The sequence below is a fragment of the Aspergillus alliaceus genome (assembly GCF_009176365.1).
Source record: "Aspergillus alliaceus strain CBS 536.65 unplaced genomic scaffold BDW43scaffold_1, whole genome shotgun sequence".
Classification (NCBI taxonomy): Eukaryota; Fungi; Ascomycota; class Eurotiomycetes; order Eurotiales; family Aspergillaceae; genus Aspergillus; species Aspergillus alliaceus.
The window spans coordinates 1521429-1548026 of NW_022474684.1; the positions used below are offsets into that span (position 1 = coordinate 1521429).

The following is a 26598-nucleotide window of genomic DNA, read 5'->3' on the forward strand; positions in this document are numbered from 1 at the left end:
TGGTTGGCTATCTCCAACAAATCCTCTAGTCTTAGTATAAGCGTATAAGCGCAACGCAATGAATATCGCAGCGATATATTCTTTCATACATTCTCTATGGGCCGTTACTGCCTCCTTGTTCCCACATGGAGTTCACGTATCAACCAGAATGTCTCAATTTGAAATACGTACGCTGCCTGATAGCTCACCTTTGCCGCTCAGCTGGGCTGGTCGGCTTCCTGTTCCCGAAACGCCCGCAGGCAATTCGTTATTCTTTTGGCTCTTCCAGGCTGAGGATCCTGCATATGATGAGAATTTCATAAGTTAGTCTCTTCAACAAGAAGAACACATTCTGAAGAGCAGAGTTAACTTTTGTAGTCTGGTTCAACGGCGGTCCCGGTTGCTCATCCCTTATAGGGTTAACCACAGGGAATGGACCGGTCTCGTTTGAGGGCAATTCCACTCGTCTCGTTCAGAACCCACACTCTTGGACCAAACTAGGACATGTTCTCTATGTCGACCAACCGGTAGGAACAGGCTATTCGACCGCAAGTAACCCTTATCCCGCCCCAGACAACGACCGAGTAACGTCCGACTTCTACAAATGGCTTCGAAATTTCCTCATCCTTTTCCCCAATCTCCGCTCGAAACGGATACATATGATTGGGGAGTCATGGGCAGGAAACTACATTCCGTACTTTGCCTCTGCCATCGTCGGAGGCCAGGACTCGTTTCCCGTCGATCTCCGTTCCCTATCCATCGGTGATGGGACCATCGGAAACCCCGCCGCCATGTCCACCATCAGCATCGGGCCGTTCATGCGCTCCCAAAAAGACACCCTCCAGATACCAAACAAGATCATATCCGCCTTCGCCGAAGCGGAAAGAATATGTGGCTTTGACAAGGTCTTAGAAGCAGCAAATCGGTACCCTCCCAATGGCAAGATCCTCATCCCGGGCAATCCAGAAAACCCGAACTATAAACGCCACCAGGATCTTCCAAGTCGCAGTGACCCAACATGCAACATCCAACCAACCACACCAGACCGCGTCCTGGCATCCATCCTCAACTCCACCTGCTACGGTTCCTGTGCCACCTTCGCCACCGCATTCGATTACATGAACACTGCCTCTGCCGCCGGCACAGGAAAGCAGTGCCACGACATCTACGACACCCACAATGACTGCAACACAATCGACCCCCTCGACCTTCTCGCCTCATACTTCAGTCGTGCAGATGTCCAGGTCACACTGAACCTGCTTCCCGCCGCAGGCCACGCCACCAATAAGAACAATATCTCCGCCACGAACTTCAGCCCCTGCAACAGCACCATCCTGACTACATTATTAACAAGCCTGTCCCCAGTAGCCCCAGCATACTCCCTCCTCCCCGACCTCGTCACATCTCATAACATCTCCCTCCATGTCTACTCAGGTGAGCACGACATGCTAGTCAACCATTTCGGGACCGAACTATGTCTCCAGAACATGACGTGGAATGGCGCGCAAGGGTTCTCCCGGAAACCTGGTCGGATATTCTTCGGCGATGATGCTGCGCCGACATGGTCCTCGCCACGACCCTGTGAGAAGGGGAATGCGACGGAGACATGTGACGCTGCGGCGGCGGGCGTCTGGGCTTGTGAGCGTGGAGTGACTTATCATTTGTTTTGGGGCGCGGGTCATAGTGTTTTTAGGAAGAAGCCGCGGGAGATGTTTGCTTATGTGCGGGATGTTGTTGTTGCTGGGTGATTTTCTTTTTCCGATTTTTTTTTCCCCTTTTGAAATCACTTTGTCTGGCCTGGTGTTGTGTTTCCATGGGTAGGGTTATGTGTATGAAGGGAGTACGTACAACTTGGGAGCTGGAGTAGGGTGGGCGAGATTGGATGATTGGCCATGTTATTTTTGGTATGTGCTACGATGTTAGTAGATGTTGCGATAACTGTACTAGTAGTCCGTCAATAATGGCACAGCCGCTCTGTAAATGGAAAAAGAACATTCTTTTGCAATGCTACCAAAGATTCTCACTGGAACTGACGTCTAAATCTACTAATTAAACAAACAAGGTCTCATTTCGCTATTTTCATCATGCATGATTACACAAAAGATGGCACGCTATGCAAGGCTATATTCTACACCAACACTGTACGCCATCATTTTTAAGCCCGGATTAAAAACATTTTATCCCAGTACCAGAACACAGAGGTAATGCAAAATAAAAACAAGTCATGGAACTAGGTATAAAATCATCCAAATCATACCCAGGTAACAGGGTAAGATAGGCTGCAGACACAGTCTGACAACGATACCTAGCAGCTGTCCTGGGTCAGTTTAATCTCAGCTGAGCAAAGGGGAAAGTCTTTGCGAAGCATGCGTCCCTTGAGCCAGTCAAGTAGAAGCACCCAATGGGTCAAAGAAGCCCTCCACTCGCATGAGGAGGAAAAACGAAGCTCACCACAGGGGTGAATAGGAATTGAAGTTAGAAGCTCTTATAGTTTAGCCCAAGGGTATAGATATTTAGCAAGACGCCCTCGCGGGAGAAACATGGAGTGGTGTCAACTGTACCACGTCACCGGCGACTGAAAAATGGCGCCTGATTAGGCATGGACAGCAGGGAGTCGGCCCTCTGAAACACGTCTCCCTCAAAGAATTTATCACTGTACGCGCTTGCGGGCGTAGACGGCACCGTCGCCTGAGCCGCTGGACCAAGGGCAGCACTCAGCGGAGTTGCGGGTAGGGTAACAGACTGAGGTGACAGGCTTGAACTGATTTGATGCTGTGAGTGTTGAGATTGTAGAGGGGGGCCGTATATGTTTGCTGGCGTGTTCCCAGACGCCATGTCCGCAAGATACGACCATGGTGAAGCCTCGATCATTCGACCAGCCTCCCTGCTGGCCCTCTGCACTGGACGAAGGAACACGATAATCTCAGAAGGGAGAAGATGCATGTTCCGGACTTCGCGCATATCAGTCACAAGATCAACAAATGATTGCATGAATGCTTTGCACAGTTGCCAAAACTCCCGCTGATTACGCATTCCGCCACCAGGCTCCTTTATCTTCATGTTTGAGAGACGGAGTCCAAGTGCTTCAGATACCTCCAAACAAACACGACATCGACGGATGAGGTTGTTCCACAGCATTTGGATACCTTCAGATTCTCGAGTGTGTTCTGCCACTTCAAGACATCGCACGAATTGACGACGGGCTTGAGGCAGCGCTTGTAAAGCAGCGGTATATGCAGTGGTCAGTTGGTGGAAAATCCGTTCGAATATTCGCTCTTCTTCTATTTCGTCCAAGCCAGTGAAGGGGTTGATCCGAGGTACAACTGTATTAGGCATCGGAGGGAAGGACTCGCCGGAACGGGGGGTGGCGAGGGACGAGGGTATCGATGTGTTTATATGGTTTGAGTGACTGCTTGACCGGCTCCGCGCTGCATAACTAAAGGGTGTGGAGACGAAGCCCGGTGAGCTAATCGCAGAATGGAAATTTGATGATGTTGGCAACGGTCCACTAGTGATGATCTGAGGGTGCTGGATGGTGGTATCGCTCCGGTAGCGACGTACTGAGAGAGACGGCTCTCTGCCCCTGGTCGGGGTAACTGTTGGTCCAGTGAACTTGTCTGGACCAACTATTTCTCTGTTAATTTCTGGTATGGGCGGCTTGGTGGAAGACAGGCGTTTGCGAGTGTGCAGTGGAACACCGAGGCTCACACAAGCATTGCGAAGCTCAATGATACTGCCGTATATCATTAGCATCAGAGAACGCACATAGCGAGAGTCGCCATTTGCGATAATTTTGCTAAGATTGTTGCGCAGCTGCATTCCAACGTGAGTGTAAGCCATGATGCACGTCTCGCATTCCCTTTTGACAGCCTCATTCGACAGCCGCACCAAGTCAGCATCATCCATCTGGGAACTCTCTGCATATTCGAGAGCTTCGTTGAGCCGATCAACGTGAGTAGAAGCATTATAGAAGACTATTTCAAGACTGTTTCGCCGGGTATCGTCGCGCTTTATCACGTTGATCAAAGCAGACACATGAGACTGAACCTGAAAGAGAGCAAATAGAACCCCCTTTCCACACTCGGTGATCGGTTCTACTGCCTTTCTTTCACACTTATGTTCCTGTAGGCTTGACATCCGATTTACAAAGCCATCCTTCAAGCGCCTGCGCTCCCTTGGACTGCTCGGGCTGGGTGAGTTACTGCTTATCATGCCCGGCACCCTTGGGCGAAGGATCGACCCGTGGCTAAGGCCCCGAAGGTGACTGTTCCGATACGGTTGGGTCTCATCCAGTCTCCCAAGATCGGCATTTTTCCTGATCACCCCCATCCGTTTACTTCGCGCGGCAAGGGACGCCTGGATGATACCCTCACTATTACTTCGGTTGCGCTCATTGACGCCAGGGATAAATGTACCGGGTCGCGGGAGGATGTTGTGGTGGAAAGCCGCGCCCTGCCCGGAGGCAATACGGTAATGGGATTTGAGGGGAATTGGTGGAGGGCGCGATAGCGACGGTGACTTGGGATCTGACGCGCTGTCGCCTGTGCTTGGAATCACCGGGAAACGGCTGCTCATTCCACGTTTGAGGGGCTTGGGGGTATCCAGCATAGCCTCACTGGGCCACAAAGTCAGTCAATGCCAATACGCCTGGGTGTAAATGCTCTAACCTTGCATCACTGCCTTTATCATTTTCTGGTGCCGTGGCAGGCTGTCTGGTCTTCAAAAATCGTTTAAGTTCTGCGGTTACCGCGACCTCTTTCTCGTTATCTGTCATAGCGGAAGGCGCAATTTCGGTTTCTGAAGAGTCTAAGAGTTTTCGTAAAGGATTCAGCAAAGGGTTCCCAGCGACCTTGAGGATCTGAAGTTTATTCATATCAGATATCCCAAGAGGGAGATCATTAAGGCGATTCTGCATTACGGACAAGACTCGTAGAGAGGTCAGCTTTTTTATTTCTTCGGGAAGATGGCTAATCTTGTTACGACTGAGGTCCAATATCTCGAGAAGCGGCAGCTTGTAGACCTGATGCCCCGCGTTAGTATCTGTCAAGACCGTTGTACAGCTGCTCATGTATCACTTACACCCTTAGGAAACTCCCGGAAGTTGTTCGCTCTGATGTTAAGGTAACGAAGATGAGAACACTCTGCAAAGCGGTACGGGATGTGAAACAGCTGATTGTTTGACAAGGAGAGTCTATGAATAATTAGCAGCTCCTCTTACAGATAGGATGAAACACGACGTAGTACTAGAGAACTAGCTCAACGTACCTTTCGACTTCATCTTTAATTATATCCACCACTGGTTCGGGAATGCGGACGATGTTCGAATGGCCCAGGTCGATAGTCAACTTTGGTTTCACAACATCACTAACTGCTTCACTTCCTGCCAACGAGCGCTTTGTTTCTTGGATCCCATTTTCCACGGCGCAACGGGCAAGTTCAATCGTCTCTTCTGGCGAGAGAAGTCGAGGTCCTGTGTGAGGCTTGCCAACACTACCGATCCCGTCACCTGCCGATCCATTTACCGGCGTTAATTCATCTTCGCTTTGTTCCGGCCCCTCCGTATTGGATGAGGACGATGACGAAGAAAGAATGTTGAGATCTGGGATTCGCCTACTCACATCATCCTCTTCAACATCACCACGGTATGAGCGAGGGATTCTGATCGAATCCTCGGGGCGGATCATAGTGGAAAGCATGGCGGGAGATGAAGGGGACGATAAATAAGTAGATCTAAATGTCGACTGCCGGTTCGCTTCCCAGTTCGTCGTTTTGCGAGCCGAACGGTCAATTAACGTATTAAACTATCCACGAGACGGGCGAGAGAACGGACGAGAAGCATGATCAACTAACGCTGCAACAGCGATCTTTTGAGTTCAGGGAAGGACCATCAGGTATTTCTACTTTTGGATGCTTTGTTGAAGGAAGATATAGCGTGGATGTAATTATGTTTCCAATTTCGATCGATCGAGGCGCGCGACAAAGCCCGAGGATGTCTGTCGGGTTCCCAAGCGACAAGAGTTCGGTCGATTCGTGAGGATCGAAAGGGGGTACCGATAGTCGAATTAAAGCAATGGAGCTGTCAACCTGACAGGTTGAATGTGAGCCTCAAAATTAGGTGTCGGTGGTAGATCAGAATCAACCCGGAGATACCAGGAGCGAGTGCGCTCCGTTGTAACTAGTGAAACGCGGAGAAAAAGTGCAGCTATCAGATCAGAAGCCAGTCCAAACAGATCGGTCAAGCATGTACACCAGAGGACTATCAGAAGATAAAATATGGGACAAGGCCAAGAGTGAAGGGAATAGGAATTCAATTGAAGAACGAACGGACACGGTTGAAGCGGAGGTTTCAGAGAACTTTGGGTCAGGATGAAGTTGAAACGCCAGCCGATAAATGGGGAGGCCGACAAGGCGCGATAAGTTTCCCCCAGTGATTGGTCACCTTTGCCAGCCCTTGGCTTGCTGCCCTACTCCATCAAGTACATTGTCTTTGTCCTTTGATATTAAATTTTAAATTCTTTCTTTCTATTTTTATCTTTATATCGAGATCTACCGTCTGCTGAGTCTAAATATAAGTTACCGAGTGCACTCCAGACGTACTACTATCTACTATTAGGCTAGGTATGTATTTCTACTTTCCTGATTCAGGTGCTGCCGCTTTTGTGAGGGCAGCGCGTAAATTTGTGCCACTCACGGAGCCTTCAGTATGCACGCAGTCCATCTTACTAAGTCAGCACGTGATGCTGTTTGTTACTTGATTTAAATAGACGCACTTGTTTTGAATTGTTTATCTGTTCAGTGTTTCATGTCTTAGGGAGAAGAATACGCCTGAGAAGTATTGATTCGACGAGATATTTGAATATTCCCAAAATTTTATACCATTTGTCATTGTGTTCAATAGTTTATCTCAAGTCTACTCCGTACAGGACCATCAATTCCCATTCTCAATACTGTCAGCCTTGTCTGTACGACTAGTAGGCCTCTTGCTGATGGGCCAAAAAAAAAGAAGCATCTACTCTGACTAAACATCGCCCAGCACCTCTTTTCTGCTTGTGGTTGTCAGTCCGCTCAGCCTCAGTCACGTAGGGAGCGATTGCCGGCAGTTTGTGAACCACCTCGCAAAAGTCGTCGGGGACCCGAATAATCTCGCGATGCACAGGAATAAATATTTCGCAATGGTACTGGGCCCGACAAGTAAAAGCTAGCGCTAGAGCGGTGAAGCGCTCGCGATCGTCGAGAGCTCGGAAGCTCTGGAGGGCACGATAGTCCACCCCTAAGGTATAGGCAACCGCAAGATCAGTCTGCAGACCGGGCGGTTGAGAATTGACTTCAATCAGAACCTCCGAATGGCAGCTCGCGGTTAGCCCCTTGTGGGCAAGTTCGACAACGCCGTCGGTCTCCTGATACTGCATACAGGAACCCTGCACTCGCGCTTCAAGGTGAAAGACGCTGGAGCAGAATCCAAGCTTTAGAAAACCTTAGTGCAGGGATTATTCAATGGCCTGTATCTCTGTGATTCAGTTGATTGAGTAGTATCATCACTGTCCCCGCGAAACTTTCGGAAACCGAAGCATCTGTTGCGTCGCCGTCACCACCTTAATTAGTAACTGGGACACATCACAAGCAGTAAGGAATGGCAAGCAAGAATATTTTGAAGACAAATGCTCTATCGCCCATGCTAGTTGAGCCCATGGTCACTCTTTGCCTTGCTTGCAGGCGATCTCAGGTATCACTTATATTGTCTCAACCACAGACCAACTGAGAATTGCATGTCAAGGCCCTATCGGCTGACTGAGACGTCACGATAAGACCGGGACGCAATGCACAGGGCCAGTGTCGCGGTGTCAAGATACATACTTAGAATACAATTTGAACGATAAGAAGTCCTTCCACAACGCTAACCATTCCCGGTGGAGTCTGTACACATCATGGATAAGCTTACGACGACCCCCTTATAACTCCCGTCAAGGGACGGATTCTGTGCACGTCGCGAATTGTCAGCAATAAATAACCAATATAGGATCATGTTGTATATGAAGGATTCAGACCTCTGCCGCGAATAATGTGCGGAAGACCAGATCGGGAAAGCCGGGGAGCATATCAACTCCTAGCCCTAACTTGGGAAGGTGATCGTGTGTTCCGTCTGTATGAAAAAATATCTGGGGTGTTCTCGAGTGTCCGTGGCTAAGGAATAAGTACCCGGTAGTGAATTCTAAAGAAGAGTTTGATGTTGTATACTTCGCTTTTACCATAATTGGCAAAGCCATTGGATGACTTAATATTAGCTATTAACCTAGGACAGGCTGAAGCGCCTGATAAGGACGTGCAGGCCGTATGGAATGCTGAGTTAGGGTGATACCTTAATTTTATCAATATTGTTGTTCTAAGTATGACCCCACTCTTTAGAATCCCCGGCCCTGCGGAACTCAATTAGCATCACCTCGCTTTCTTTCTTTTTATTATTTCTTTGTAGCTCTACCGCGCAATATTGCAATACAAGAGGTGATATTTTGTAGAAAAAAGCTTGAGGCTGTCGGGTTGTGGCTTAGCTGGCTTGGATGTTCTTGGCCGAAGCCCTTGGTTTCAGACCCTGGAGATATTACTATCAGCCCTTCCGGTCTGGGAATAGGATTGTGTATTCAATCAACGCATTGAACAGATGACAATATCTCATAGGTGTAATCTACCGCATTACATTTCAACCCCCCCCCAAAGCATAATGGAAACCCCTTCTTTATCTTGAAAACGCTTAATATGGGAACTGATAGGCGCCCAGGTAATACAGGCTGGGGCTAACAGTTGACTGATACTATGTCTTGACTACCCATTCCCCTCATCCCCTTTTACAAATTCTCATTGCTGTCTTGCGCCTCTGTGGAATTACAAGAACTGTAGGTTTTCGCTCAATGAAACTATCGCACTAGACTTTTGCCCTTGCTCCCATGCTAAACGATATAGAAACCTAAGTAACGGAACGTCAAAGACGGGATGCAACTGAGGACAAAGTCAAGGCCCTGCCCATGTGGTAGGCTCAGTTCTATTCATTGTTTGGATATGTCTTGTAGCTGGTGCTTCGGAAAGTTTCAAGTTCTATACCGTTTCCGCTCCATGGTGTAAGTGTAAGACATCTGACGTGGGATCAACAGGTCCTGACTGCCTGCAGAGAACCACATACAAATAACTGTGATAGTATTGTCGTCCCGGCGCCTCTAGATCTTAGTCAAGCAACCACCACCAACATCTCTAATGCTTTCTTCTTATTCTTGGTCCCTCTATCATTCACTATTGTCTCGGACGCATGACTAGGGCGATACAAAATATTATACATCAGTTATATACGGGTTTCGCGTGCCTCCCACATGCCAATTAAAGCTGATAATGGACAGTCTGAATCTATGTGGGTGTATAGTACTCTTTGTCACCTCACTTCCAGTGTTAACCCAAGACTCCATCAAGATTTTTGGGTTGGCTCTTGATATGATCCTGCTGGGTCTGGGAACCAGAGTTATCAAAGCCACCGTTTACTCATTTATAGGTAATTAATATACAATCTCGCTCCATAGTTGGTAGTTACGAAGACAGGCAAGAGAGTCATCGCAGGTCGCACGTTAACCGTCCAATATACATACAAGGTTTTCTACTGGTATGGAGTCCCGATTTAAACCTGTGTATCTAGCTGACGCGGTGAAAGGTTTACTAATTCTAGAAGTCTCTCTCTGGTTGCTTCGACTTATTTAGAGCAAGACGTTGGCTTCTAGGCCGTCTACCTCCTGCCTTTGTGTTCCGTCTGGATTTCTATTCCTTTGCTGCTGTTTTGGCAAAGGTTATATAGTAAGTTAGGAGAACTTGCTTTCCGCCAGTCTATTACTAGGGTCCTGGAAATACTAAAGTATGGAAAGTCAAACTCGCGCCACAGAAGAATATCCTACCCTAGGCAGGAAAAGTCCTTGCGTACTCCGCCCGAGAACAATTCCGACTTGATACCGTAAAACCCGTATCTCAAGCGGAGAAATACGGTAGGACCGTTCCGTGGGATAATTTGTTTATCTCGGAGATAAAAAGATGCTTTATAGCCTGCGGAGTCATGTTTATTGCCGCGTCAGTAGGTCGACTTGTTTTACTCATTAACTAACATTTGGAGCGGGGAATAGTAAAAACGATCAAATTATTAGGTCGTCAAATAACAGGATTTATATTAACCGCAGTGGACAAGTGGACACAATAGGAACGGTGCATCCATAACTACATTATACAGGGTTTATTCAGCTCTGTGGGCCCATTCCTCCATACTAATAGTACTAGTTCTATACTAGATGCTGTGGCCAAGGATTCGTAGTCAAACGGGCTCACTTCAAACTTGATCCGTCGATAAACGCCTGTACTAAGGGTTTAACAGCTCTCTAAGTCTCGAAAAATTACCGATAGATTTCGGGCTCATCCCTGTAGCGTCTGTTCAAGCCTAGCAATGCTGATATCGCCCTGCCTTGATTATTTAGATATGTGTCGCATATCCCAAAATAAGCTGCGCAACATAGAGAAAAGACATACAAGAACATTCAATTAGTCAGTTTGAGGTTTCAGCCTCCCTAGCCTTCCACATGAGAGTAATTGCAAGATGACTGTCATTGTCCCTATCGAGAAGCAGGCTCAAAGAGAGGAGATGGACGTAGCCATCGCCTGAGATCTCCATCCTGGCCGTCACCGCAGTATGCCTGCGCCTGTTGGCCCACCATATTGCCCATAAGCAATGGAGTCCCAACGACTACTTCATCATTGCTGCCTGCGTAGGCAACGAGCCCTGGAAACCTGTCAGTTATGCTAAACAACCTGCAGATACAGATCTTCGCCGTCGGTCTCCAAGCAATCAGCATTACCGGCGTGGTGCAAGCCGGCATAGGGTACAACCACGTCGAGTCGATTGCGGCCGTCTATGGGTTGGAGCCCATTACCAAGCTGTTACGGCTGATCATTCCGCTGCAATATCTCTGGGTGTTGCTGAGCTTAGAGCGCACTAAAGTCTCTACCTTGTTCCTGTATCTCCATATCTTCCCCGTCACTTGGGTCGTGGTATTGCTTGGGCAACCATAGGTGTAATCGTGGCCTGGGCCATTGCGACCATACTGGTCAGGTGTCTAATCTGTCAGCCTTACTCCTACAATTGGGACCAGACCATACAAGGAGGATCGTGCGGAAACCAGGTCACCTCCTTCACGGTGACAGAGGTTATTAATCTCGTCACCGACGTGGTCGTGCTGGTGATCTCCATGCCGCTTCTGTACAGGCTGCAGATGGCTACAAACAAAAAGGTGACCCTGATAGCCGTCTCTGGCTTGGGGAGAGCGTAAGATATATCCGGGGCTAAAGCCTCACATTTTATTTCCTTCTTTCTTTCTCTCCCTGGGCGGGGGAACGTTCTATGCTAACCGCGACAATATCCTCGATCCAGAACCTGCGTCATGAGTGCTCTCCGAATTTCTATGTTATCGACCATGGACTTTAATGATATCACCTACACGCTGTCCCGTGCAAACATCTTCAGTGGCGTCGAGCCTTGTCTCGCTGTCATCCTCGCCTCGGTCCCCATGATGCGACCCCTGCTGGGGTGTTCGGCGTACACACCTGATGCTTCAAGGGAGAAGCCGGCCAGGTCTTCATCCCCGTCTACGACACCTAAACTCACTGGAAATAAAAGATTGCAACCGTTGGAGGATGGCCAATTGTGGCTGCGGCCGATGGGGCCGAAGCATCTTGCGAATACCTCCTCGACGGAAAACATGAGCAGGGTGAGCCAGGAGTCGCTCGAAACTAGGGAGAGCAAGCTTACAGATTAGAGGGGGGATTGTGGTGGTGTGATCAGGATGAGGCATGAGTGGTCTATGCTTGAAGATGAGGAATCGCTGTATTATGGTTAGAGGGACCCGGCTCCGTCCTTAGGACAAGGATGACTTTCAGAAGTTTTCCGGGCACAGTGGATTAGTTATGACCAGAAAGCATATTCTACAGCACATATATTATATGCTTTGGACTCACAGTCAATGGCATTATTGTGGAATAACGGGTGTCTGAACATGCGTGGATTCTGTAATTTGGGTAGAGCAGAAAAACCGAGATTTCTCGAGGAACCTTTAGAGAACGACGGATGTACATATTGAGACACTTCAAGGAGGGATAGAACACGTAGCAGGGGGCTAGAGCCAAGGACACGCACATATTGCGTATTAATCCTAGGACATATTGCTCTACGAGCGCCTCTTAATGTATAAAGCTAGCCCGTCCTATCAATTAAATGCACGCACTTGAACACCCACCCCACAATCTAAAAGCGGCACCATGTCTGGCAATTCCGCAATTTCTAAAGAAAAACACTACACTGTTGGCAAAGAAGCAGACTGGAAGAGATACATTGAGTGCTATCTCTGTACAAAATGAATTAATATAATTCTTACCCCAAAACCATGGGCTGTTAAGTAGTAATTTGGAAAAATACATAACAGTATCAGAGACCCAAAAAAAAACATCCAATATTATACATAAGCCATCGACATGCCCAACTGTAGAAAAAGAGAGAAGATACAGGCCAAGTTTAATCGAATTCTATAACGACATTTACACTTTTGTGCCCTATGCCTGCTGAGGCTGCTTCTCTTCAACGCCTGCCCCCAGTCCCAGGCCTTCTTCGCTAGTTGGAATTTCCGGAGCACCGGTAAATGCTGCCGCTCTCTGTTCCTGGATTTGGGCCTCAGACTTAGCCCACACCTTCCAGCGGTCGTATTCTTGGTTTTCAAGGTTCATGCCGATTTCCAGACGGGTAGGGCCGAATGTAGCACCAGTGGCTTCGGCTTCTTCTGCAGCAACTCGCCGTTCAATATCTTCCTGTAGACGCAGACGGTAGAATTCACGACGTGCAATATCATAAGCTGCACTCTTGGTCATATCGGGGACGTTGTTAAGGAGCCAGAGCTGACGCTGGACGACGCTATTTGAAGATAACACGGGTATGTTAGCGCCATACACAGGATATGTATATAGAATCGAAAATGGCATTGATCCCAGAAAACAGGTCAAGAACATACCTCTCACCATCTAGTCGCTTGCCTGGTTGCTGGAGCCGGCTCCAGTTATAGTTTTCATGATCCTTGCCCGAGCTTTCCAGCACGACTCGGGGTCTCGCAAGTTCCCAGGGGTGGTCGCGGAAAAACTCCTTTCGTAGCTGATCTTCTTCGTACTTGACTTCGGTGGGGAGGAACATACGGCTTGCCTTCTTCGGTTTCACACGCTTCTCTTGAACATCGAAGACGACCTGCGGCTTCGAGGCTCCGGGAAGCGTCTGCACTCGCTGTCGGACGAGTTGGTGCTGCTGTGGCTGGTTTCGCACAAGAACTTGAGATGGTGGGATATCTCCCACAACGTCAACCCATTTGGGGAGTTGCTTCATCTTACCGGCGACCTGTTGTCGGATCGCCGTCTGTCGAACTCGGAGAGCTGTGAGATTGTATTTACCCATGGCGGGATCGGAGGAAGGCGGCGGCCGGAGCGCCGTAGGGTATACACTGAAGGAAGACGGTGGGAATGAACGGGGCCAATTTCCGAATATATTCTACGGGATTACCCAAGAAAATTCTCCGTTTGGTGACGAGGATGAGGGACGCAGGTGCGGTTGACCGTGGAGTTTTGGTGATGGTGGTCGCGCGGGTGAAAAAGAGGATTGGCAATGCGTGGTTCCGATTGGACCAACTGGGGCTCCGCTCCGGTGCAAAGCCAAAGAGATTATTGAGAAAGAACATAATAATTTGACGCGGAGCTTCACCTGAGAATCTACCCTTCCCTTTCCCATTCTCTTCCCCCCTCCTTCTCTCCCTCCTCTCCCAAACTCTCTGACTTGGCTTTCATTTTACGGCCATTTTACAGCCTTTTTGATTCTCTTCTCCAACTCTGCTCGAGACCTCACTCGGGATATGAACGGTTGACTCGATGCCACGATGTCTGCCGTCTCATGCCTCATCCCAATAGGTTCCAGAGCTCGCCCAACCTGCGACTACCCCCTGCGCAGGGCTTGGATACGTGCTTCTCCGTCAATTGCAGTTCCATGTCTAAACCAGAGCCATTCCCCTACAATGCTTCCATCCGAAGACTCGGTTCCAGACGTCCTCGCCCGTCCGCGGCGTCTATAGCAGACCTTTTCGTCAGCTCGCTGGTGATGGCAGGCTACTGTCGGGAGCACTCCCCTCGAGGACGAGGGCTGTCGACAATGTCTGCGAAGACTTCGAGATGTGATATGGCGAGATGGCAGAACAGGGGGGTGACGAGTACGGGGCATCTGTCGAAAAGACACCTAAATTATCCCGGTTCACCGGCGAAGTGCTTGGGGGTGGTACATCGTCCACGGACACAACGGATGTTCAATTCTGGGATTGCGCAGAAATTAGAAGATGACGAGAGCGAAGAACCCCGTATATCGAACCGATCAATAGGAAAGCCGTCGCCTGTTTTACAATACAAAGACGCGAAATCAGACCAACGTGAACACTTCGAAGGGAAGTTACCGCCACATCAATTTTTGGAAGAGTTGAATCGCGAGTCGTTACCCGGTACCTCCACTCCTCCAGAGGAGTTGGAATATATTGAATCGCATTTCGTTCCCAGTGTCGACGAAGTGTATTCGCTTGGGACACCAACCATTTCTCGTTCCCATGGGAAGACGAGTCCGGCCAAAGAATTACATGAAGCTACGTCAAAACTATATCGTTCTGTCTTTGGGGAGACCTTAGACTGGAAACAGGCTGTTGACACGGTTGTTGATGATGGGCAAGTGAAACATTCGTCATCTCGAGATGTTGTGCTTCAAAAGGATATTAAAAAAGATGCTGTGGAACTTCAGTCAGTCGCGTTGTTCCTCGAAGCCATGTGGGACGAAAAGAAGTCCAATCAATATATTTTTCGATTATACAGGGAACTCCCATATCCTGGAGTTTCGTACTTGTCAAAACGCTCACGAGGCGCCCTTTTACGTCGATTTGCTAATCCCCCAAACCGCCGATGGGTTGATGCTCGCCGCTACCTTGGGATAATAGAAGACATGGTAGCTGCAAAACTGCCCGTGTCGCGGTCATTGTGGAGTTCTGCTATTCATCTCGCCGGCCGAGCATCCGGCAAAGTATGCAAGAGAGATCTGGTGAGGTCAATTGGTCTGTGGCAGCAAATGGAGCATGTGGCCGGGGTCAAGTCAGACGCCGTTGTCTTTAACATCCTATTCGATATAGCCATCAAAGCTGGTCAATTCACAGTCGCGGACCGCCTAATGGAGGAGATGGCGAAACGCGATATTACTTTCAGTCGGCCCGGGAAAGTCTCCAAGATGTATTACTGCGGGATGTTGCAGGATGCGGATGGAATTCGCCGGACTTTTGATGCATTCGTGTCCAGTGGAGAGATTGTTGACACAGTGGTACTGAACTGCCTGATTGTATCCTTTCTTCGTGCTGGGGAACTGAAGACTGCAGAGCAGTTATATCACCGCATGATGCAGGCACAGAACACAGTTGACCTTGATCATGAACAGAAGGCCCATCATGGCCCGAGCTTAACTTCGGAGTTTGTCGTTTATCGCAAGAAGTCCAGAAAGCTCAATCGTCTTTTACAGGCATCTGCTTCTCTCAAGGATCGACTACCCGAACATCATCGAGCTTTGCAAGAGGCCCTGCCGATGACTCCTGATACGCGGACATTTCATATTCTCCTTTCTTATCATGCTTATAAATCGGGCGACTTGCACGCTTTTATGTCAGTCGTAGGTGATATGGAGAAGACCTTTGCAATCCCGCCTCGTGGAATGCTTTATCTATTGCTTTTCGAGGGTTTTGCTTATAATGGCCGAAAGAAAAAGGGATGGACTGCAGAAAAGTTGTGGAATGCATGGAGGGCATATCTTCGCGCCCTTTATGAATCAAAGAATAGATTCAATGACCGCTTTCACCTTCGGACAGCAAAGCTCGTTTGGGAGAATCCGTTAGGGAAGAGCGCTACGTCACTGGCCACACAGACTCCAGAGCTGCCAAGAATCCCGACTGGTTTGTATACCCCGTTGCCATCCGGGAACTCTGAGGCAAAGACAATAGCCGAAGAACCCCACAAAGAGCAGGTGGGCGAGCACGACAGAGCAAGCAACGAAGACCCCGACGAATTGAGTGCCAATCATGACACAAGCGACTTTGATGATGACATTGATGCAGACGATTTGTTCAGCTATCGGGGCCGTGACCAGCATGCCGAGGATAGTGAATTGGAAGGACTAGAACGCCAGATTGAGAATGGTGTATTCCTAGGCCGCCGGATGATTATCATCATTCTTCGCGCATTTGGTTCATGCTGCGGACCTAAAGAGGTCATGGAAGTCTGGCTGCACATCGAGCGACTTTGGCAACCCAAGAGGCGCAAAGCGCTGGACGTCATGGCTGTGAAGGAAGAGCTGGAGAAACAGATAAACAGAGGCAGTAGGAGATACTAGAGAAGCCTGACTGGATACGACCTTCAGTGTTGTGCATGTACATTATAGACCTGTTTTATATACCCTCCAGGTGCAAACCAGTTGATGATAGCTACTAGATTAACTGCGTTACCTTTATCTTGTACATTGAATATTTCGTGACAAATAGTTTTTAGCATTAATTTATACAGTGCAATTTAGAAAATATAGAAATATAGAACATTTGGAAGACTTTATTTGAAATTCTACATCGGGGAAAGTAATTAACCAACCACACGTGATATCGCGTTCCGCCTTCCATTGCAACGCGTTCAGTCCCCGAATTTAAGCCTTCTCTCCTACTTCGACTATAACAGCGAATCTCTGGCTCTAAAGATGCAGCGGAGATGATAAGCAACAAGTGTCGCAAAGTAGACTTGGACTTCTATCTACACCGGGTTTTCCGAAAGAAGTCGTTCCGGTAAGTTAGTCCTGGTTAGAAAGTATTCAAAACTCATTTTATGCTCTGTATTTAGCCCTCTGCAGCGAGAGGTAATCGCAGCGGCTGTGGAAGGCCATGATATCTTCTTGCAGGCATCTACATCGTTTGGCAAGAGCTTGTGCTTCCAATTGCCTGCTGTCATCAGTCATGGCGGTTGGTCCACCCATCTGTCCCATAAAAATGGAGACCTCTCACTGATCTTTGCTGTATTCTAAACTTTACTTTCTTCTGCAGTTACTGTCGTTGTATGTCCGCTTCTTGCATTGATGGTGAGTTTAAGCAGGTACGACGTAAGGAGTACAAGTCACTGAAGCGATACTCTTACAGACGGATCAAGTAAACGCACTCCAAGCCCTAGGAGTAGCAGTGGCAACGATCAATTCAACTACTTCACTTTTAGAGAGACGCGAGATCATACAAGATCTTCTCTCAGGACATCCTAGGACCCGTCTTCTCTATGTAACCCCAGAGCTGTGTCAAACGGAGATGTTCCGGCGGAACCTTCAGATAATGCATTCCCAGGGAGAGCTAAACCGTATAGCTATTGATGAGGCTCATTGTATTAGTGTATGGGGCCATGACTTTCGCCCTGCGTACAAGGAACTCTCCTGGTTCAAGCGGTCCTTGAACAACCCTCCAGTTCCGATCAGTGCCCTAACGGCAACCGCGACTCCACGTGTCCGCAAGGACATCTTAACCCTCCTCGGTTTAGATCCCTGCAAATTGAAGATTTTCAACACACCATCGGCTCGCCCAAACATCCACTACGAGATCAGATATCAAGGCTTCATCGATGACGATGAACACCTCGAAATGCCCCAGATTCTCGACTTTGTCTCCTGGCTGAAGTCCATCCACAGTCGTCGAGAAGCCAGATTGGCCGGTGATGCTACTGCTAACCTTCCGCCCATGACCGGTATAGTTTACGTTACCCTACGAACTGCATCGGAAAATCTAGCCCGCAGATTGTCGTCATGTTGGGATGGCAAGATCCGTGCAGTCGCATACCATGCTGGTCTTTCCTCACAGGACAGAATCCGAATTCAATCGCAGTGGACATCCCCACAGTCGCTCGCAAAGGCAGGCAGCCAAAACCCTGCGTTCCACATCATAGTCGCAACCAATGCGTTCGGAATGGGTATCGATAACCCCCACGTTCGCTTTGTAGTGCACTGGAACCCTCCTCGAAGCTTCGAGGGCTTTGTACAAGAGTCCGGCCGCGCAGGCCGGGATGGCCGTGCCGCCGCATCAATCGTATACTATGGCACCCTAGAACGAGACAGAATACTCAATCTTATTTACCGAGACATCGAAAGTGCTATCAGCCGCCTCAACAAGAAAGTAGCCAATGGGAATCCCAAATACCACCCCGACACAAACCTTCAAAACCAGTACGCTCGGTTACGGAGTTATCAGAAAGTTGTCTGGTACTGCGAGTCAACTAGCCGATGCAGACACGAAATGATCAAGGATCTCTTCGGCGACCTAGAACTCAAAAGGATGGGTTCTCAGGCACCGAGCTCAGCAATGAACACCACGGGCTCAAGCGCATCGCCATGCGACTTTGCTTGTGACTTTTGCAAAGAGGGCCCTAAAAGCCTCGCGCTTCGCAAGGCAAAGATGATGCTCGAGGACGAGCTGTGGAGTGACGGGGGAAAGGATTATATGTTGGGCATGGAGGCGAGATATCCGGATGCCTTTATTGACCCCGACTGAATCTGATCAAATAGAGTATGTGTTCTATGTATATCGTAACGAAATGGAAGATATGAGTACAACGGCTGTTTTCCACTCCAAACTGATGCTGAAGACCCTGGTTGTTTTAGGTTTCAGAGTAATAGTATATTTCTCTCTCTACTTGTATGCCTTCTTCTAGCAGGATCATCACTATGGCGATCAAGCCTTTTTCATGCGAATGTTAATCCTACCGGGCACGGCGGCGCAGAGCAATGAGATGATGCTGAACAATAAAATTCCAATCTTTTCTAGCGCAAAGACAATATTGTCCAAATCCGAATTCGTCAGATGTCAAACAGAGAGATAAGCTAAAGTTACACTTGGCCAACGAGTAGGTACTTGATCAGCAACGGCACAGAAGGTAGGGTATTCCTATTCCTCCTTTGATTTACTACTGGACAACAGTTTCACAGGCCTGGTGGAGGTGGGACCTAGATCATACCGAGTCAGTAAAGGCTTTTTTCGCCATAAGAGAAGAAACAGAAGACTTACAGCGCTATAGTTGCCACCAGGGGGAGGGGGAGGGGGAGATCCTGAGCCGGGAGGCGGAGGAGGCGCTTCGCTAGTCGGGGGAGGCGGAGGTGGTGCGGGGCTTTGTGACTGCGACTGCGATTGCTGCTGTTGCTGTTGGGCGTACTGTTGATAGTACTGGTAATACGCGACGTAGTTTTGATATCCACCGTAGGCAGCGTACGGATCGGATCCGTAATACTGCGCATATTGTGCGCCATAGTCGGCTAGGCTGTGTCCAGCTCCCGGTGTTCCACTTCCACCTTGCGCGGCTGGGCTAGCAGACGTAGAGGGCGAGTTATGGTGCGACTGATTGCCGTAACCACCACCACTACCTCCACTACCCCCACCGTAGCCTCCCCCATGATAACGGTCTCCACGCTGACCATGACCATAGCCGCCGCCATAGTTGTGCTGAGGCGGGTTCTCCTTGAAGCGTTGATACTGCTCTCGAACGTTGGACAGCAGATCCTCGCACAGCTCTTTAGCGGTCTGAACGTCGTTGGGATCGGGTCCACTGTGCGTTGTTAAGTTGAAGAGCTTGGAGATGGGCAAACGAATTACTTACGCAACATGCAAAAACATTGGCTCATCGCTTTCTCTGCCGGTACTGGGTTCCATGAACCCAGATCCTCGACCTTTGATTTGGACCTTGCATCGAGTTTTCTGCTGGATATGCTTGACATATGCACCGCCTTGTCCGACAACTTGGGCACGAAGGTTAAAACCAGGGATGGGTTCAAGGTCCACTGGAATCCGTTCTTCTGGCCATTTACGCTGCGACTAGTTAGCATAGCCTCCAGCCCTTGTGGGATATACTCCTGCGATTTCATACACGACCGTATTCGTCACGTTCAACTTGCTCCGGCTCGCGTCGACGAAATCGGCGCTCATCTACCAGATTGGGGAGTTCCTTCTTCATAAGGTCGTCGATCAAAGCCACGGCCTTTTCGAGGCCGTCTTTATTCGTGCTCGTCACGTGTAAGTACAAGGGGGGGTTCTATGAAGAATGAAGGTATCCTGTCAGACAACTGCAAATCATCATATGTTGGCGACTGAAAACAAGCCACATACCGCAGCGGTGGCCATGCTCTTATCCGGATAATAGTTTCCTCGAGTCGTGACATCTTGAAATAGAAATTAATAGATGAGCTTCCTTCTTCACTAAATAGTTGATAAGTGTAACATGGAGTGAAGGCGTACCGGCGCCAGTTTCTTCCTTGATCTAGATGTCACGCAGCGCAGGTCAGCAGATGCAAATGAGGGGGGGTGGTTTGCTATGGATGATTAGGACTGGGTAAGCTTTGGCCACGACCCTTTACGGAGAAAAAGAAAAAAGTAAACGAAAAAGAAAGGCAAAGAGTGAAGGGGCGCACGGCCGCAGCGGAAGCCAGCTAGCGAGATGATGCCTGGAATATCAGCGGATGCAACAGGAGTAATTACCATCTTCTGAGTAGAGCCCTTTGTCAGTGTATAACGGTTGCGCAAGTCATTGATCTCGATATCCTTGATGTAGTCTCCATCAGCAACGTAAATATCTGTGTTAAGTTTCGAAGATGCATCTCCAGCGGTGGGTGAGGCGGCTGCCGGTGCGGGACTCGCAGTCTAATTAAACACAATCAGTTAGTTATATATCCTCTTGCGTTAATAAATGGATGTTGTTCTATACATACTGCACGGATAGGTGGAACGTCGACATGCTGGATACCCTTCTTTGCCTGCAACTGTGCGTTGATCTTGGCCGCTGCGGCAGCTGTATTTTGCCACGACGTCAGTCTCCAAAATCCAACACTTTCCTCAAATAATAAGAGGAGACCATACCAGCTGCGGCAGCCGGATCCGCACCCACTGATTTCTTAGTCGTATCTGCGCTAGGGCTTCGAGGTTCCCGACTAAGAGGACTCCGCGTGCGAGTGATTTCAGACTGTCGCGAGGAAGGAGATCGAGAACGACGATCGAAGCGGGAGGGCCGGCGCGGTTCCGGTTCCGTTTGATCGAAGCGGGAGCGTTTGACACGGCGTTCGTCGTCAGCCATGATGTGTGAGAGATGTTCTAGATGTTGAGGCTGAGAATGAAGGGAATTGGAGCAATCACGATGCGAGTGAGATGCTCTAAAAGACACCCGCTGCAAAAGGGCTTGAAAGGCGGTGGAGTTGGCCCGATCACCTAGTTGGACGCTAGAGTACAATGGGCAGCATGGGGGCGGTGATGAACTGGGAACCAATGAGGGGGAAGATGTAGGTAAAAGTACAGGTAATTCTACAATTAATTGAAAAAATTTCTAGTGAGAATACCATATAAAAAATAACCCTCACTGGGGAGGAATGAATAACTTAAGATTTAGATAGAAAGGATCATACAGTGGTTATCTGAGATAACGATCAATGAAGCCAGAGTTACAGATGAATTTTCCTCCAAGGAAAAGAAATCCAATAAAAATAAAAAAGTAAAGAAAAGAAAAGGTTGCAGCAACCAAAGAATCATGTGGGATGCAGTACTCTCGATCCCCAAAACGGCATAGCGGCATGGCTCCGGAGTCAGTGACATACTCCGTCCATAGGCCTGAGTCAGCAACCCCGACCTCGGAAGACCTTCGACTATAAAATACGATTTATGACTACAATCCCGTCCGCCGAGTGAAGTCACTGCCTCCATCCATTTCCCCATATTGTCTGCTTTCTCTCGCAGGCCAATTCGGGAGATCATGGCTTTCCGGCGCCCATTGATGCTGTCTTGGACAGCATCAGCGCCCTTTCCCTCACTTTCTGGTAGAACCGCCCGAGTGGCGGCGACTCTGCCCCGGTTCACCACAGCTAGGACCTCTTCTAGCTCGACCTCCGCCCTCGCCTACAAGGCGCTCCATCGTCGCTCTCCTCTTCCTCTTCCTGTGTCGGACTCTTCCCCGCAATGGGATGCCCCAACCGCCGTCTCGTCGATTCTGTACGAGACTCCCGTTGCGCCGACCAACCCCCCAAAGCGCCATATCCTGAACTGTTTGGTGCAGAACGAGCCTGGTGTTCTTTCTCGTGTTTCGGGAATTCTGGCCGCTCGTGGCTTCAACATTGACAGTCTGGTTGTGTGTAACACCGAGGTCGAAGACCTGTCCCGTATGACCATTGTGCTGCAGGGTCAGGATGGTGTTGTGGAGCAGGCCCGTCGCCAGCTGGACGATCTCGTTCCCGTCTGGGCTGTCCTCGACTACACAGACTCCGCTCTTGTGCAACGCGAGTTGCTTCTTGCGAAGGTTAGCATCTTGGGCCCCGAGTTTTTCGAGGAATTGCTTCAGCACCACCGCGAGATCACCACCCCCGGCGAAACCATCGACGGCCAGAAGGCTACCGACAGCCAGAGACAGATCACTGAATTCCACCCTCGCAATCTTCCTCCCAGTCAGGCCTTGAGACACAAGCACGAACATCTTGATGCTATCACCCGCTTGACTCACCAGTTCGGTGGCAAGGTTCTTGATATTAGCAACAACAACTGTATTGTTGAAATGTGAGTGTCCCTTGACGATGCATGCGTTGATGCATTAACTGACGATTCCGATAGCTCCGCAAAGCCGTCTCGTATTGATTCCTTCATGAAGCTTATCGCTCCATTCGGTATTCTGGAGTCTACTCGGACCGGTTTGATGGCTCTTCCTCGCTCTCCTCTTCACGAACAGGTCGAGGATATCGAGAAGGAGGCTGCCGACGTTGTCGACGCCAGCACCCTTCCTCCCGGTTAAAATGAATATCCGAAATAAAACAATCCGCAATAAAGAAGCTAATTTGTTCTCCCTGAGGCTATAATACTTGTAAAAACTAGCAGTTTGTCTTTTCTTCTTGAGTCAGGCACTTTCTTCTAAATGCGTACATTCTCTATGCCCGTGACGCTTTTTTGTTAACTTGTGACTTCGTCCGTTCTATTACTATCACAAATAGTATCTCTAGTTCCGAATGCTACATCGGCTTAAGCTTCATCCACCTACATCGGCATATATCTGCTTAGATGGGGACAGTGCCGAGAAAACTAAATGGAGTTGGACCAACAGATTGAGATTATAACGCAAATGGCTGAGTCCCGAGATTCAAGCCCACAAAACGATTTGACTGCCAATACCGTGCCTTCTATACCCAAACGCCAGCCTATATGACTCAAAGAAGGAGTACCAAAAAGCCTTTTCTTTCAGAAAAAAAAAAAAAAAAAAAGAGTGGATGCTTCTATATCGATCACTCTCAAAAAACTGGCATCCTAAAATTTCACCCTTGCGGTAATTCCGTGGCCGTAGTATGTTAAAGTAGTACGATAGCGTTCAATCTTAACACCAACCTTTGCCACGGCATCCAGTTTGAGGGAGCCACCCAGGGCTCTCTTCAAAGCATCATATCCTATCCCATGCATCTTCAGCTCAACGGGCAACCTCGGGGTCGTTGAGAGACCCGGTGGCACCGAGAAAGGGACATAGTAATTAATACTACCAACTTTCTTGTCGTTCTGATAGAAGGCGTTAGCTTCTACCGAGGTAATCAACATGGTTGTATTAGCGAACGGTGAGGACAATGTGAACTCAGCCGTCGATGAAAAAAGGTGCAACTAATAGCAGACGAGAATTAGCAAGACCGAAAGCCCCTTTCAGAGAAAACGTCTCTACTCAAAACATGTCTCCCAGGAGGGTAAGAATTTAGCTGTGATTGTCGTGTAGAAAAACGGCTTCCATGAAAGTAGATAATACCGTTGTGTCTTGGATGAACCTAGGTTTTCCATCCTCATCATCAGGGTCCCCAGGAACAGGCAACCTAGGGATCTGAACTTCAAATCCTAGCTTGGACAGAGCTTGTCCAAGATTTGGTATGGCTGGGATTGTTCCCTCGTGACTGCGGATGGTCACAGACGTGTTGTAACCTAGTAGTGGTCAGATAAATAGGACCATCTAGGCGTATATACGAACTCACCAGAAACATATCGTGAGAGCATCTCTTGACCAGCAGTTACACCAACTTGGCCGTTTAACTCTCGCGGGTTCCATTCAAGGTCGGCTTGAATACCGGAGTTCACCCCAGGTACTATTATGAGATCTCGAGCAGTTACATGAGCCACCTTGGTCTCATTATAGACAAGAATAAAATCAATAAAGGGCACTGATGCAGAGTACGCTGAAGGGTTTGTCACGTTTATCCTTGCCTTCATAACAAGAGAAGATTCAGTTGTAGGACCCAGTTCTATCGACTCAACTCGTGGACTGAGCTGGTCGAGCGAGCCACCGTACGGAGCTATTCAGATATCAATAAACAAATACGTTCAGCCTCAAAAAAAAAATACCAGCACTCACGTTTAACGTTCACCGCACCCTCGGCCGGTATCCCACGAATAGCATATGTTCCCAGTCCTGTGGAAACCTGTGCATCCACACTTGCGGTAACAGTCAGTCTTACCGGTCTCCCCTCAAAAAGTAATGCTTGAAGGATATCCGTCAAAACGTCACTATCAGTCACTTGAAGTGGCGCATGCTTCATAGAAAAGTTAATAAGTAGAGCCGGCGCTCCATCAACGTCTTTCAGAAGAGTGGAATTAGCTGACTGCCATTTTGGTAAATTCAGAACACCAAGCTTCTTCCCATGATAGTGGACGTCAGCGTCGGCGCGAACACGAGGAACATCCAGCTGAAGGTTCAGCTGGTTGGGCAGCCCAATCAGCACCTTCACCAAGGCTGATACTCTGGGTTGGGCCTCGGGCGAATTGGGCTCTGCAAGAGGGTTGGGCATGTCAAAATTTACATCCGACATGGTGAAGTTTTTCACAAGATTGTCCAAGGCATGTCCTGTAAAGGCTAAGGGCACCGTTACGCTTTTCAGAATGTCTACCACCCACTCAGGTGTCCCCAGAGATGGATCATCGGCTCCACGAACATAGACTGTAGTCCGAGAGCCTTCCATGTAGCTCTTGACTAAGAAATCCAAGGGGGATTTCCTCTTTCCAGGGCAAGCATTCGTTAACTCATCAGAAAGGCTCTGGATAATTCCAGTAATATCGACAGATGTGTGTTGCCCCGGATAAACTGGGAATCCTTTTGTTTTGACATCCGCTACTGAGATATAGGGATCACCTGGCGAACAGTTTGGCACTAGCACCTCAAATCCGAGAGGGGGGATTCTCAGACCAAAAGGCGAATCAAGAAACGCAGCGACTGAGGCGTCCACTGCCATAGCCCCATCGTATCCAGGAGGATCTGCATCATGCACATTGAACTTCGTAACATTGACTTTAGGGAGAGCCGGAAAATCCCCCTCTGCATACAGTGTTAGCGACTTACTTGAAAAGAAGAGAAGTGTGACTCGCCATGAAAGGTTACAGAATCAGCTATCGTCTGTTCACCCAGACTCAGAATACCAGACTTCAGGGGAACTGTTGCCTTTCCCTTGACTTGCAGACGACCAAGCTTCCCTTCCAACCAATCAACTGCTACCGCGCGGATACTGGGAATGTCGCCAGCGACTAGTTCCGCCAAGAAGTCGATATGATTGATATGGCCATTCTGAATGTTGGCCTTGATAGAAGGTAGGGATGCTGTCCCGACGAGAACATTGCCGTACTCCGGGAGATACACCTGGACCTCCGATTCACCTGTCTCGATTTCCTTACCAATCCAGGTGACAAAGCGACCAAGATTCCGCACTGGCGCTTTTCTTATACGGCCTGCATCAAGTACGAGGTCCCCTTGTATCCTTGTCTGAATGCCATCCGCAGTAGCCGACTCCACTGATACATTGGTTGGGTTGAATACGGTTGCATCCAGTACATATTGCTTCACTACAGCCGGCGCAACGAAGGTGAATATTAAGATTGATACGATCGCAATCAGGGATAACAAGACGCAGAAGATAGGCCATCGTACTCTGCCTCGCGGTTTCTTTGGTCCATGATCGGGGAGAGAGTCTTGGGAGGTTGATGAAGGTCGCCTGGGCACAACGCCCCCGTATATCGTCAAGTCATCTTCACGGTTGGGTAATAGAGGGGTGGATTCGGAAGATAATTCGAATGGCGGAGCGGCAGAACTCGACTCGGAAGATTGTCTTTTATCAACCGGTGACGAGGGACGTGAAGAGGGCTTGGCACTCTCGTTCAGCAGAGGCCGGGTTGCCTCTTCAGCCATGATGGCTGGGGTGGACGGGTGGGTTAGCGACGTGGAGAGGCAACACGATAACAAGTTCCGTACTCTCTTTGTTGATAGAGCGATAAGAAGTTGTGATAGATAGAATGTTGAAGGAGAGAATAACCGATGAGGGATGAATCGGTAGAAAAGGAGAATTTAGAATAGGAATAGATAGCTAATAATAAATGACAGGCCTGACAGTGGACAACACACAATGAATTGGCCTGACCTCGAAGTATAGCCTATCAGTCAAGTCACCATGATGATCGGCGTATC

At 48.8% G+C, this 26598-nt stretch overlaps 11 protein-coding genes across 11 annotated transcripts; 6 read left to right on the forward strand and 5 right to left on the reverse strand.

Moving 5' to 3' along the window:
- Positions 1–58: 58 nt before the first annotated feature.
- Positions 59–1744, forward strand: cp9 (putative serine carboxypeptidase; the record flags this gene model as incomplete). Its single annotated transcript, XM_032048584.1, has 2 exons — positions 59–302; positions 358–1744. The coding sequence occupies 2 exons, from the start codon at positions 59–61 to the stop codon at positions 1725–1727; spliced, it is 1614 nt and encodes a 537-aa protein (XP_031906637.1). The 3' UTR covers positions 1728–1744.
- Positions 1745–1975: 231 nt separating this feature from the next.
- On the reverse strand, positions 1976–6328 carry BDW43DRAFT_259243 (putative cell morphogenesis protein Sog2). The gene is made up of 4 exons (XM_032040075.1): positions 5245–6328; positions 5059–5170; positions 4647–4999; positions 1976–4594 (listed from the first exon to the last, which is right to left on the reverse strand). The coding sequence occupies exons 1-4, from the start codon at positions 5673–5675 to the stop codon at positions 2545–2547; spliced, it is 2946 nt and encodes a 981-aa protein (XP_031906638.1). The 5' UTR covers positions 5676–6328; the 3' UTR covers positions 1976–2544.
- Positions 6329–6823: 495 nt separating this feature from the next.
- Positions 6824–7536, reverse strand: BDW43DRAFT_259245 (uncharacterized protein). The gene is made up of 2 exons (XM_032040076.1): positions 7004–7536; positions 6824–6962 (listed from the first exon to the last, which is right to left on the reverse strand). The coding sequence occupies exons 1-2, from the start codon at positions 7386–7388 to the stop codon at positions 6871–6873; spliced, it is 477 nt and encodes a 158-aa protein (XP_031906639.1). The 5' UTR covers positions 7389–7536; the 3' UTR covers positions 6824–6870.
- A 1118-nt stretch (positions 7537–8654) lies between these two features.
- On the forward strand, positions 8655–9293 carry BDW43DRAFT_259246 (uncharacterized protein). The gene is made up of 3 exons (XM_032040077.1): positions 8655–8867; positions 8935–9089; positions 9140–9293. The coding sequence occupies exons 2-3, from the start codon at positions 8965–8967 to the stop codon at positions 9276–9278; spliced, it is 264 nt and encodes an 87-aa protein (XP_031906640.1). The 5' UTR covers positions 8655–8867; positions 8935–8964; the 3' UTR covers positions 9279–9293.
- Positions 9294–10591: 1298 nt separating this feature from the next.
- BDW43DRAFT_305567 (putative integral membrane protein) lies at positions 10592–11807 on the forward strand (the record flags this gene model as incomplete). Its single annotated transcript, XM_032045814.1, has 4 exons — positions 10592–10642; positions 10810–11043; positions 11121–11317; positions 11423–11807. The coding sequence occupies 4 exons, from the start codon at positions 10592–10594 to the stop codon at positions 11805–11807; spliced, it is 867 nt and encodes a 288-aa protein (XP_031906641.1).
- Positions 11808–12391: 584 nt separating this feature from the next.
- On the reverse strand, positions 12392–13641 carry rsm25 (mitochondrial 37S ribosomal protein mS23). Its single transcript, XM_032040078.1, has 2 exons — positions 13050–13641; positions 12392–12952 (listed from the first exon to the last, which is right to left on the reverse strand). The coding sequence occupies exons 1-2, from the start codon at positions 13478–13480 to the stop codon at positions 12598–12600; spliced, it is 786 nt and encodes a 261-aa protein (XP_031906642.1). The 5' UTR covers positions 13481–13641; the 3' UTR covers positions 12392–12597.
- Positions 13642–13765: 124 nt separating this feature from the next.
- On the forward strand, positions 13766–16567 carry BDW43DRAFT_259252 (pentatricopeptide repeat protein). The gene has a single exon (XM_032040079.1). The coding sequence runs from the start codon at positions 13970–13972 to the stop codon at positions 16478–16480; it is 2511 nt and encodes an 836-aa protein (XP_031906643.1). The 5' UTR covers positions 13766–13969; the 3' UTR covers positions 16481–16567.
- A 236-nt stretch (positions 16568–16803) lies between these two features.
- On the forward strand, positions 16804–18911 carry BDW43DRAFT_12282 (putative RecQ family helicase RecQ). Its single transcript, XM_032038090.1, has 4 exons — positions 16804–16919; positions 16975–17093; positions 17175–17209; positions 17268–18911. Exons 1-4 carry the CDS (start codon positions 16846–16848, stop codon positions 18654–18656), a joined length of 1617 nt encoding a protein of 538 aa, XP_031906644.1. The 5' UTR covers positions 16804–16845; the 3' UTR covers positions 18657–18911.
- Positions 18727–21433, reverse strand: BDW43DRAFT_259274 (KH domain-containing protein). Its single transcript, XM_032040080.1, has 9 exons — positions 21009–21433; positions 20861–20940; positions 20631–20792; positions 20391–20412; positions 20262–20314; positions 20023–20187; positions 19756–19964; positions 19170–19704; positions 18727–19108 (listed from the first exon to the last, which is right to left on the reverse strand). The coding sequence occupies exons 1-9, from the start codon at positions 21220–21222 to the stop codon at positions 19085–19087; spliced, it is 1464 nt and encodes a 487-aa protein (XP_031906645.1). The 5' UTR covers positions 21223–21433; the 3' UTR covers positions 18727–19084.
- Positions 21434–21835: 402 nt separating this feature from the next.
- On the forward strand, positions 21836–23380 carry BDW43DRAFT_259286 (acetolactate synthase regulatory subunit). The gene is made up of 2 exons (XM_032040081.1): positions 21836–22685; positions 22740–23380. Exons 1-2 carry the CDS (start codon positions 21892–21894, stop codon positions 22915–22917), a joined length of 972 nt encoding a protein of 323 aa, XP_031906646.1. The 5' UTR covers positions 21836–21891; the 3' UTR covers positions 22918–23380.
- BDW43DRAFT_259291 (uncharacterized protein) lies at positions 23342–26593 on the reverse strand. The gene is made up of 6 exons (XM_032040082.1): positions 26386–26593; positions 25509–26327; positions 24502–25458; positions 24125–24442; positions 23905–24074; positions 23342–23765 (listed from the first exon to the last, which is right to left on the reverse strand). Exons 2-6 carry the CDS (start codon positions 26320–26322, stop codon positions 23424–23426), a joined length of 2601 nt encoding a protein of 866 aa, XP_031906647.1. The 5' UTR covers positions 26323–26327; positions 26386–26593; the 3' UTR covers positions 23342–23423.
- Between the last annotated feature and the right edge of the window lie 5 nt (positions 26594–26598).